The following is a 12,145-nucleotide window of genomic DNA, read 5'->3' as shown; positions in this document are numbered from 1 at the left end:
GTTTCGAGTTATCACCTTAAATTTGATGCATGTGTAGGTCAGTTGTATCACAAACATAATAAATCTTAAAATATGAGGAGATATTATTATTATCTCAATAAACCATAACTGAAGACAGTTATTCTAGAAATAATTTCATTTTGACTACTGTACTTATTTCATAACTTATCAAATCAAAACTGATTATTTTATAAATATGATCAAAAGGCAGTGCCTGATTTGGGCCTGATAACACAAGAGGACTTGTTAATAGTAAAAAGTTGCGTATTTTTAGATCACATGCCACCACAAGAAAAAAAAAATCGTTCCACACGCGTATCAGGAAACCCAAAATATAGTTTAACAGATAACTTAATAGATGCACCCAGTGCTCACAGCTTAGAAATTGATTTACATAAATTTTGGAATGATGAACCCATCAAGTTCAAGCTTGACGCCACTCCACCTGGCCATGACCCAGCTTAAGTACTTCAAGAACGATCAAATCTGGATCTGAGTATAGAGGCTTAACGCCCGCGTTCAGAATCATCCATAGGTGTCCATATGTACACTTATTGTTCACGTTTTGTAGATATTAAACATTGATTATACTGATTAACATTTTTCCTTTGGTTGCTTCTGTCCACAACTCACATTTTTATAACAATTTTGAAAAGCTAAGCTGGGTTTTTGTTCCATCTGCAAATGGTACTGTTCGTTTCATTCTCAAACACTCTTTAAAAAGGAAAGTGGTGAAGATTACAATTTTCAACGAACATGATTGATTAGAAATAAACTTTCATATCATTGTTTAAAAAGTAACACTAAACAACGACAATGGTTACACATTTGGGCGAGTTTTGCATTGTTTTGCTTTGTTTTACTTCATTGCTAATGGTGATGAGTCGTTTCGTCCCTCTTTAATGTGCGCGCGCGTACTCTAGCTGCAGTATTCAATCTCTATGGTCGATCATGATTATTGATATAATGAAGAGAATATCCTTGTTAGAACAGTATATTTCCTCTTTGTTTTTGTTTTTTTGTTTTTTTTATAAGAGGCCCACCTTATGCAAATACGTACTATCAAAGTGGAAGTGGTTTCTATGTTGCGACACTGGTGTTCTGCAAGCGTCCCTAAAGGTAATTCATTATGGGTAAAAGGACTAACAGTAGTGCCAGTGGTTCAGACTTGGTTTAGGTTTCATGGTGTCTTTTGCAGTGCGCTTGGACCTGCTGTTAAAATTCATCGCAAATTTTCACACCGTCACTCTTGCAAGGGGCATTCTGGGTCGTCAGACCTGTTTTTGTGTCTTGCTATATTTGACACCACATTCACGGTGTGCCGTTGAGCCAAGATCGTCGACGAACCCAGGCCTTCTCTTCCCAGCATGAATTTCTCCCCGAGAAGCAAACATTTTCCACCATGCTGGACTGCTCTAGTTTTTCTGCTGATCCTCTTGATGTCGATGCGCATGTCGACCGGCGCTAGGTTTCTGCTACCAAAGACGAGTCTGAGAGTAATGCGTAGCCACTTCATGACTCTGACTCCCATCACGAAGGCTCTGATCGATCGTGGACACCACGTGACACTGCTCCTCCTAGACAAGAAGGGAACCTCCGGCTTTGTCCCAGGAGCGTACTCGAGCAATATCACCATCCCTCATTCCATGACGGGCCAAGAGGTTAAGAATGTTTCCGAGATGTTGGATAAATCTTCGAGGGTGTCACTGGGCAGACTGCTTTGGTGGGGCGGGGAGTTCAGCCGACACATTGAACTTTACAACTACGGATGCTGTGAGCTCTTCAAGAACAAGGATATTCTCGAAAGCCTAAAAAAAGAGGACATTGATATGGTGATCACTACACCTGTCACGGATGCATGTGATCCCCTAATTGCAGCTTATCTCGACGTTCCTTTCATTGTTGTCACTGGTAGCCGACGTACCCTTTTCTGGCACGAAGGACATTTAGGCGTACCTATCCCTCTTTCGTATGTTCCCTTTTCCTTAATGCTTCCCTACTCCGACCGCATGGACTTTTCCGAGCGACTCCTGAATTTCTTAGTATCGAACACTATCCATCCACTGCTGGAGTACCGTTTAGCTTATCGACCTATGGCTCAGCTCCAAGCACTGCACGGAATTCGTCCCGATCTCAGCCCATGGGAAATCCTCAACAGGGCGGCGCTGTGGTTGTGCCACTGGACACTTGCTCTCGAATATCCGCAACCGACAGCTCCTAACTGGATCCCGATACCCGGGGCCACGCCCATGGATCCCAAACCCCTTCCGGCGGAGCTTCGCGACTTCGTAGAAGGTTCCAAGGATGGTTTCATCGTATTTACTCTTGTATGTGCACAATCATCAACAACAAATTATATATATATATATATATATACTTTTTTTTTTTTTTTTTTAAGGGGGGGGGGGGGGGGGGGGGGCTGGGTGGGGATCTTTTTATATTTGATAGTCATTCCCGCCCAGAATTAGGACTACACGTATTCAAACGATGGATGGTGAATACTATGTGTATGGTAATGTGTGTAATGATTGCAGCTACATGCATACATGTATCATTATATAACACATCAGTAAAGGTTAAGGAAAAATCGCAAACTCCGTTCAAAAGTTTTGAATTGTTTCACCTGGATGAGAAGACTAAACCAACCAGTGACCAAATTGGGAAAATTCGCAATATTTTCAGGTTTTTTATCATAATTAAAGAGTGCTACAGGTTTGTAGCAAGCTTTCCTTACCTCTTTCAGAATTTATTGCATGGGGGATTAACGATACTCTTGATATAAATACAATAATAAGTCGAGGGGCGTGTAATTTTCGTAAAAGAATGGAATTATATGGAAATCTTTTTATAATGTTCTTTATATTCTGCAAACATTGCTGAATTAATTGAATGCACATACCATATCATGTGGCCATTATTCCCTTTAAGTGCTCCTATAAACTCTAGAGATTCTAGATTTGTTTAGTAAGTTTACAATATCCCTATGTAGGGTTACTCAGGGATTATTCGTTTCTTCGTTTCTTTGTTTACGTACCTGTTTGGTTAGTCCGTTTATCACACAGGACAGCAGGGTGCAGTACATACAAGCTTTATATTGTTTTATTGTCATTTCATTTTGTATCAGGGCTCCGGAACCACGGCTTTCGATAACCAGACAGTGACCGATACTATCGCGAAGGTCTTCAGCAAGCTGCCGCAGAGAGTCGTGTGGAGATACATTGGACCGAAGCCTCGTTACCTAGGCAACAACACTCTCATTCTTGATTGGATTCCTCAAACTGATCTGCTTGGTAAGCTTGTCAGTATTGGGATCTTATGTAGGTCGTTATAATCATGATTATGCTGTAACCAGTGGAGGATCCGGGGGGGGGGGGGGGGACATCGAGCGCTCACCCCTCTTTTTTTTTTTTGTTGTTAAAACAAAAGAAATAAAGAGAAAAAATGCGGGTGCTACTTGTCCGCCCCTATCCCCCTCCCCTTAATTTTGTAAAGGCACCTACCCTTTACGGAATTCCTGGATCCGCAACTGGTATCCATTGAACTCAATATACAGGCGACACTAAGCGAATTCTGCATGCATTAATAGATTTTTCTAACAAAGAGTTTCCGCATGAAATTCAGTAGGCCTACATGTATAGGTTTATGATAATAACAAACGGTCTGTTTAACATGAACCACGACTGGAAAGTAGACGAGCACATGTTTATCAATCAGCTAGAGCTTGTAACTAGGTCAGAATACAGTGATCATTCTTGACTGGCTTCCAAAAACTGATCTGCTTGGTAAGTTTATCAGTAAAGTGATCTTTTATTGCAACTGATTGACAAATTGCCAAACATCGACGTAAATACGCACTGAATTGATCAGTGTTGTTGTAGTAGCCATGATAAAAGAAATGACGGTGATCTCTCATGTAGATTATTATAGTCATGATCCATTGACATACAAGCGATAATGAGTTTGATCATGAGTCTGCATTGATCCATTGTTCTTATAACAATAGTTTTTGCCTCAAATCATACGTTTACGAAGATAAAGAAAAGTCTTTTTACTGCAATAAAAAACAAACTGTTTTTCACCATCACCGGAAAGTATATGAGTACATGACATGTATACAAAATCTATTTAGAATATAATTAGGTCAGAATATTGTAATGTTACAAAAAAAAATCCCACTTTTGTTCCTTAATGGTTCAAAAAGTACATATCAGAAAACACTGGCATTGATATGGGCAAAAGCTGAATAGTGTACAATGCTGTATGAGGTAATCAAAAAGATGGATAGATCAGGTTCATTAAATTCAAAATTAATTTCTAAGTTATAGGGTTCAGATTTTGCTCTATTTTCAACCCTCTGTACAAAACATCAAATTTGCTCAAGAGTTTATCGGTGTGAGTAGGAGTGTGTGGATTAACACCCAGACAATGGCCAGAGTTTTAAACCTTTATTATTTATTCATGAGGAATTCCTCTATCACGGCTAGTCTTTATCTATCCTGGAATGTAGTGTGTGCAAGCTCACGGAAACAAGTGCTTACTTGTTTATGTGCATGCCTTCGACCCATTTCCATGAATTCAGACTTAGCAGTGCCCAGGGCAATCCATTACTTAAGCATTCATGTGCCTTGGAGCAAGAGACCAGAAGCCTAGTCAGCAGAACTCTGAAAAGGTGGTATTCATGTCCATTGTTCAGGGTTATAATAAGCACACACTCAAAAACACATCATTGGTTCCTCAGTAAAGTCCAAGTTTTGTACAGAGCGTTAAAATTTCACCAAAATCTGGAACCTAACTTCATGAACTTTAAGATTAATCATGGATGTAATGAAACTGATTTATGCTTTTATTCTCAAATCACCTCCAACTAAATTGTACATACACTACTCCGCTATTTATAATTTATGATTAATGATTAATCATAAATTATCAATGACAGTGTTATCTGATAACTTTCGAACGATCAAGGATCAAAAGGGGGAAATGTTTTTTTTTTGTGTGTGTGTAACACCTAGTAGTACAGTGTATAATAAATAATTTTTTATTTATAATGTACAATGTGACAAGATAAAGAACTTGTGTTATCACTTTTATGTAATATTGATACATGAAAAATATGAAATAAACTGGAAAAAAGGAAAACAATTTCCTTCCTATTACGATATTTTCCCCATCTAAGCTTTGATTCGAATGTATACTACCTGGTTTAGCGATATAATCACAAAGGACAAGAAAGCGCAAACTTCAGAATTGTTTTTTACTACTTACAATCTTCATTTCAAAGTCCAATATTTAATGATAAACATTTCATAAATGTTGACATAGGATAAGCTTCACATCTCAAGTACTGCTCAACCTGAATAGTCTCATTGGACTTATCTGGCCATTATGTATATGAAAGCAGACTTAATAGACTAAGGAGGTGTTGCATGAAAGTCGAGTTGCAATTAATCGCAACTTTCTTGCAACACCCCTTGGGCATATAGGGAGGAATTGAGGTCAATTGACTGGTCTTCTGTTTATATTCTAAAAAAATGTAAACTCGTCTTTTGAAACTCTTGTGAGTACCCTAACAAAAAATTGTAATACTTCCATGTACTCCTTTATCCTTATATTCGTTATCGTAAGATATTTTCTTTTTTTACTACGCTTAGCCAAGCAACTGTATCTTTCCAAGCAGTTTGATATATATATATATATATATATATATATATATATATATATATATATATATATATATATATATATATAAATTTGGTATAAAGAGTACGTGTAGACTGAGAAACACAGCTTTAAAATCCAACACTGATACCTATTCCCCAAAATTGCGTTCTAAAAGATTTTCGCCAAATAGACAATCCGAAAATCGTAGGGCGTAAAATGAGTCTGAAAGAATATCAAAAAACATCGCCCTGTATCTCTTTTTAACTTCAATCTGAATAAGAAAAAAAAAATGGGAAGGCTTGTTGACAAACGAACTCTTAGATTTCTTACTAATTGCCATACTCTTTCGAATTTCCAGCTTGGATTCAGGAAACACCTTAGCCTAACTCACACTGTACTGTCATTCATTGATAAAAAAGCGTATGCTTTTTAATAATTAGACGATGCTTTCCATACTCTCGGTGTTTTTCTCGACTTTTCGAGAGCTTTTGACACGATTTACCAAGATATTTTCCTTTGTTTATATGTAAGTTTTAGGCTTTAGAGTGGCTTAGAAATTACCTACTGATAATAGGAAGCAATTTATATATGCTTACATAAATTATAATAAGTCTATAATAATTATGAAATCATTTTCTTGTAGCGTACCCAGGGTGCTCTCCTAGGCCAAATTTCATTCCTTCTCTTTATAAACGGCCTACAAAATTCGTCACAGATCCCTTCTTTTACATGCTTTGCTGATGACACGCATTTATTTTTTTCTCACACAGTCCTAGTATACGCTTATCATGTTTAAATAACGTTTATAGATTAGATGTCTATTTGCAACTACATTTATGTTAGGAATTAGATGAATGGAATTAAATGAATGAAATAAACACTGAGGGAAATGGCAAGCTAGTAGGGTTAGACCAAGGGCAAATGCAGCAACGATGACATCTTTGAGGGATGTTCAGAGTCCTAAACTAAAGATTGATATTATCCTTATTTCGCTATAGACCGATGTATAGACAAACAGTAACTTAATATTTCACATTGTCGCTTGTTTGTTTGCTTGCTTGTTTGTTGTTATTGTTGTTGTTTTAATTTGTTTGGTTGTTTTTTGTTTTATTTCTTGTTCGTTTTTGTTTTGTTTTGTTTTTCTATCAGCACATCCCAGTGTACGTCTCTTGATCTACCATGGCGGCAGCGGCGGAGTACACGAGGCGATCAATTTCGGTGTGCCGATGCTCCTTTTCCCGCTTGGGCGAGACCAGCCCACGAATGCCAAGCGGGTAGCAGCGAAAGGGATCGGCATCTCGCTGCACTTAGGAAACCTAGACGAGAAGCTGCTAACGGATTCTCTCAATCAACTGCTACAAAACACTAGGGCCCGTATTCTACTGTAGACCAAGGTTTAAACCCATTTTAGACTCACCTATGGTTTAGCTAGACCCGAGGTTTAATTTTGTATTCTGCTAGCGAGGTTTAGTTAAACCCAAGTCTATTTTGGGTTTAAATTAAACCTGAAATAGTCTTGGGTCAAGCCACCATGGTGCCCTCTATTGGAGAAGAAATTCTCCCTCTCTGAGTACTTTTCTCTCCACAAATCCACTTAAATTTATTATTGGCAGTGTATCAGCCACATGAGCGTGACTTTCTTGGATTTTGAATAGTTTTTACGGGTATATATGTCGAATAAGGGCCCGCTGTATTTTTGCTTGTGACGACTCGTGAAGCACTGTACATTACTGTGCAGTTTGTGTACGTGTGCGACGCACATCACAGGATACATGGTAAGCGTAGCGCTTAGCGCTATTATTTCTGGCTAGCTAGCTTTGAATGCTCAGTAGAGTCATCGCGCCGCACCGGCCGGCGGCACGGTTGCTGTGTGCGCTGGATGGGACATGGCTTCTTAGGTCGATTGGATCGTGCAATTCGCGATTGGATTGGCGATTGATCAAACCAGGACTTTGAGGTAGGAAATTGAATAAAAGCTTTTCTCTTAAGATTGTCAGTTAATAAAAATGGAAACCATTCTAAAATTTAGAAATAGATCTCGGCCAATCCATCAACCCTGTCTCGATATTGAAGTAGATTTTACCTACCGTACCACACTAACTTAACTTTTAATAGATCTAACGTTAGTCCTAACGTTACAATAATGTACTCTAGCGTTTAATAGCTATTCGAATAGGTTCTAACGTTAGTAGGACCCTACTCCTAGTCCTAACGTTAGTCCTACGATCTATGGGTAGGTTCTCGATCTAGTCATGGAGCTAATATATTTGTAGCTCCATGATCTAGTCTCCAACTAGCTACAGTAGAACTCTATGCCAAATCGACCTCATCTGCAGGCTCTACCCTCTAGTCCTACGTTGAGTTCTTGGTCTAGTCTTCAGGTTATTTTCATCGTAAAGTTTAGACTAACGTATATGTAATACTATCTACTAGGTAGTAGTAGTATTTCTAACATTTAGATCTCGAGTCTCTTCTAAGTGTACAAGTACCGTGGATCTAGTACGTAGTAGGCGTATCTCGTGTGTACACGCGTGTGGCCGGCAAGCTAGCTGCTGTACGTATCCAGCCAGCCTCTCGTTTTGTGCCATTGGCATTGATCTGTGTGCTGGTACCCTTCACTTACCAGTCATCGTTAGACTCGATTTAAACTCGAAATAAACCTCCTCCTGGGTAGGTTTAATTTAAACCCAATTTAGACCACAGCTGGACTTAGTAGAATACAAATTAAACCTGGGTTTAAACCTGGGTCTAAACTGGTGGTTTAAACCCAGGTTTAAACCCCCAAAACCCACTTTAGACCCAAGCGTGGGTTTAAACTCGGGTCTAAGTTTTTAGCAGAATACGGGCCTAGGTGACTATACAAGCTGACTGCAACAGCATAACCCACACAAGCATAATATCTAAAGGCAATTAGTTAATATTCACATCATACAGTATAACACCAAATGGAAAGGACAAGCTGTTTTCTTTTCTTTCTTTTTTGCGGAGGCCTTATTTACCATATACAGATTAAATACGTAAAAACAGCTTTAATGCTTCGAAATAGTTCTTAAATGTGAGTTGGGGATAGAAACAACCAATATAAATAATTGAATCAGGAAAATCAATGTTAAGTATTTTTAAACATACAAAGTGTGCACAATAGTTATAATTAAAAATGTTTCTAGACTAAACCATCTAAAGTTATAAACTTGCATCAGGATCATTTTGAAAGTTCATTGGCAAGACATTTAAGTTATGTTTATCACTGTCATGTTTATTATTGATGTGTTACATCGCATTGGTTATGAAATGGTATACTATACAATGTGGTGTTCATTTACGAGCTATATCAGATGTTAAGATCTCGTGGTGATATTTACTTGTACTGGCTAAAACAGTGATAGACCTCACGGACTGACATAGATTTGTAGGCTCTAATGGTTTCTCTCCAATGTCCAGATGCATGAACGGTAATGAATAGATAATATGGGAGAGAGGAGCGTCGTGTACGTTCGTTTGTCTGTTTGTGTGTGTGTGTGTGTGTGTGTGTAAGTTTTATTTGGCCCCATAGGCCCCATAGGCCCCATAATACAAAAGGTCTGCAATGTTCAAAACCACAGCTACGGCAGTGATATATTGTGGCAACTATAGAACAACACCAAATGACTTGGAAATAAAAGAAGTAATACGAACATCAACAGCAATGAACTTAGAAAATAATATGTTTTATGAATAAGAACGTAGATCTTTAGAGATGCTATTGCCACGGCCATGAATTGAGTTCTGTCATTATATTTTCCCTTGTAGTTACAAAGAGAACGCTATGAGAGCTTCGGCCATTCTGCGGGATCAGCTGGCCAGTCCGCTGGACACGGCAGTCTTCTGGATTGAGCACGTGGTCAAGTTCGGCGGCGACCATCTTCGACTACGAGCGGCCGAGATGGGCTTCGTTCAACTTCATTCTCTGGATGTCATCGTCCTCCTCGTCGTAGTCGCTGTTGCATTGTCGTACCTGTCTTACATATTGTTAGCAACTTGCTGCCGAATGTTGTGCAAACGGAAAAGCCACAAAGTAAAAACGGACTAACGCCTCAGAACTGAGTCTCCACTTTGTACCCAAGTACATGTATTTTTTTAAAGAAAAAGTAAATTATCTGACCAAACAGAACACTGACAGTTCCATTTAGTTTGATGAAAAACGTACGGTTTTCTCAGAGCAGGCTGTCGTGGTGGTAGGTTTCTATGCATGTTTTACACGTGCTTTTTCCAAAAAAAAAATGGTAGACAAAAAGTACACCATGCATATCATATACTCGGCTTAAAGGCATTACGGACTATCTTGTATATTTACCATTCTATTTTGCAGATGAAACAAAAACCTATAGCTTTAGTTCTTCAAAATAGTTCTAAAATGTGACTTAGAAAGATAAACAATCAATGAAAACCTGTTAATCAGTATAATTATCAACATTGAGTGTTGTTGAACTGTAGTTTAAATAAGATTGGTTCTAGATTAAACTGTCTGCAGTGATGGTTATTGAGAAATATAGCAATCTCTCCTTTGTGATTAGGTTTCATTGCAAAATGTTTTTATAGTAGTATGATTTGTAATACAACTAACCTAAGTATGCATCAAATGTGATAACTCAAACATTTTTTCTTTAATCACTGCTCCTAATGGTAAGCAGTACATTTAAGACTTTAAAAAGATCAGACTAGGACATTAAAACGCTACAGTCCTGACCAGCTGAATAGGTTTGTGGATTGAAAATTTTTAGCATTAAAATTCAACACCAAATATTTCAATTCCATTATTTATATTCTATTTCGATAAACCATTTAACCATTCTATTTGATTTCACTGTAATCATCAACTCGAACATTCCGAGAATTGTTCTTTGATGTGTGTGTGTGTGTGTGTGTGTGTGTGTACTTGTGTAATTTGTGCTTAGGTCATTTCATGATTGAATTTGTGAGTATATAATACAGATCTCCATTACTAATCTGTTTAAGTCTTTTTAATCACAGTTTAAAGTCTTATTTCATTCAGCAACCTATTGACAGCTATTTTATTATCATAAACCATTTAACCATTCTATTTGATTTCACTGTAATCATCAACTCGAACATTCCGAGAATTGTTCTTTGATGTGTGTGTGTGTGTGTGTGTGTGTGTACTTGTGTAATTTGTGCTTAGGTCATTTCATGATTGAATTTGTGAGTATATAATACAGATCTCCATTACTAATCTGTTTAAGTCTTTTTAATCACAGTTTAAAGTCTTATTTCATTCAGCAACCTATGAATTGACAGCTATTTTATTATCGCCCACAAACATGTTCTGATGTGAATTTAATCCATGGGTATTTTGATTTTTCTCTCTTCTAGATGTTCTGTAACTTCATTCAAAATTTTTATCATTTAACTATGTGTACCACATCACGTACTGAGTATATATTGTGTTTATAAGTGCATTTTTATTATTTGTTTGGATATTTGTTTAATATTGTTCGTTGTATACCATTGCATGATAGTAGGAACGAATAGGTATTGCAAAAACCAAAAATTCACTTTTGATCAAGAATTTTGTTGGAGGTAATTAAAAGATGAAAACATAACTCAGTTTCATTAACTTCAAGATTTATTTTCAAGTTTTTTAACTCTCTGTATAAATTTTAATTTTACACACGGGTCAATAAGACTGGAGAAGGGATACTGAGAGAGTGAGAAAGAGAGAGAGAGAGAGAGAGAGAGTGAGAATGAAAAAAAAAATCCCGAAACTCCTTACACCCCAATTTCTGTTGTGTTTTTTTAGCTGCTAAGATCAATTTCTACATTATTTGAAAAGCTTTAAACAAATTTGGCAAATAACGTCGTCCATTTGTCGTCTAAGCATGTTTAGATATACAACTTAGAATATTCTAGATTAGCAAAGCTTGTGAACTTATCATAGCATAACGTGTGTATATGAATTGTTATAGTAAATGATGTTATGCTAAAAACTAGTAAAGCATTGATTAGCACGATTATGTTCTATAATGTTGTGTTTTAGTTGACTGAATTATACTTCTATTTTGATGTCATTTTACGGTGTACACAATTATCGCATCAGCTACTCAGCTGCGAAGATGATTGAATAAACCATGAATTGAATTGAATATAACAGAATATGCACATGGACACATGTATTATATATGTACATATATATATATATATATATATATATATATATATATATGTTCGACCAGTCCCATTGCACCTGCCCGGGACTTGGGGCGCCAGCGGGAGGGGTCTGTGTCTGTATATAGGGACGCAATGAATTCGTTATAGTTCCCCGCTATTACTCGCCCATTCCCTTTTCTGATGTCATAACGCAATAAGACAAAGGTAGGCCTACACAAAATGTAGGGTGTAGATAAGCTACTTGCTATCAAAAAGGGGAATTATCCTCCTGTTGGTCCTATTTTCATAAGTATAATTACAATGTTTAATTACGTAGGGT

The 12,145-nt window shown here is 37.3% G+C and overlaps 1 protein-coding gene across 1 annotated transcript; it reads left to right on the top strand.

Moving 5' to 3' along the window:
* Positions 1-1,514: 1,514 nt before the first annotated feature.
* Positions 1,515-9,730, top strand: LOC139712406 (UDP-glucuronosyltransferase 1A9-like). Its single transcript, XM_071624229.1, has 4 exons — positions 1,515-2,327; positions 3,125-3,290; positions 6,811-7,045; positions 9,451-9,730. The coding sequence occupies exons 1-4, from the start codon at positions 1,515-1,517 to the stop codon at positions 9,728-9,730; spliced, it is 1,494 nt and encodes a 497-aa protein (XP_071480330.1).
* Positions 9,731-12,145: the final 2,415 nt, after the last annotated feature.

The sequence above is a fragment of the Diadema antillarum genome, unplaced genomic scaffold (assembly GCF_040938485.1).
Source record: "Diadema antillarum isolate AM-2024a unplaced genomic scaffold, OU_Dant_1.0 seq00001802_RagTag, whole genome shotgun sequence".
Lineage (NCBI taxonomy): Eukaryota > Metazoa > Echinodermata > Echinoidea > Diadematoida > Diadematidae > Diadema > Diadema antillarum.
The sequence above is the reverse complement of the archived record's forward strand: the minus strand, read 5'-3'. Positions and strand labels throughout refer to the sequence as shown.

Excerpts from the sequence above, each read along its gene's own strand:
- LOC139712406 (XM_071624229.1), top strand. The coding sequence starts at position 1,515 with ATGACTCTGACTCCCATCACGAAGGCTCTGATCGATCGTGGACACCAC. Across the intron at positions 3,291-6,810 it reads TCCTCAAACTGATCTGCTTG|CACATCCCAGTGTACGTCTC; the intron begins GTAAGCTTGTCA and ends TTTTTCTATCAG. Across the intron at positions 7,046-9,450 it reads ACTAGGGCCCGTATTCTACT|TTACAAAGAGAACGCTATGA; the intron begins GTAGACCAAGGT and ends TTTCCCTTGTAG.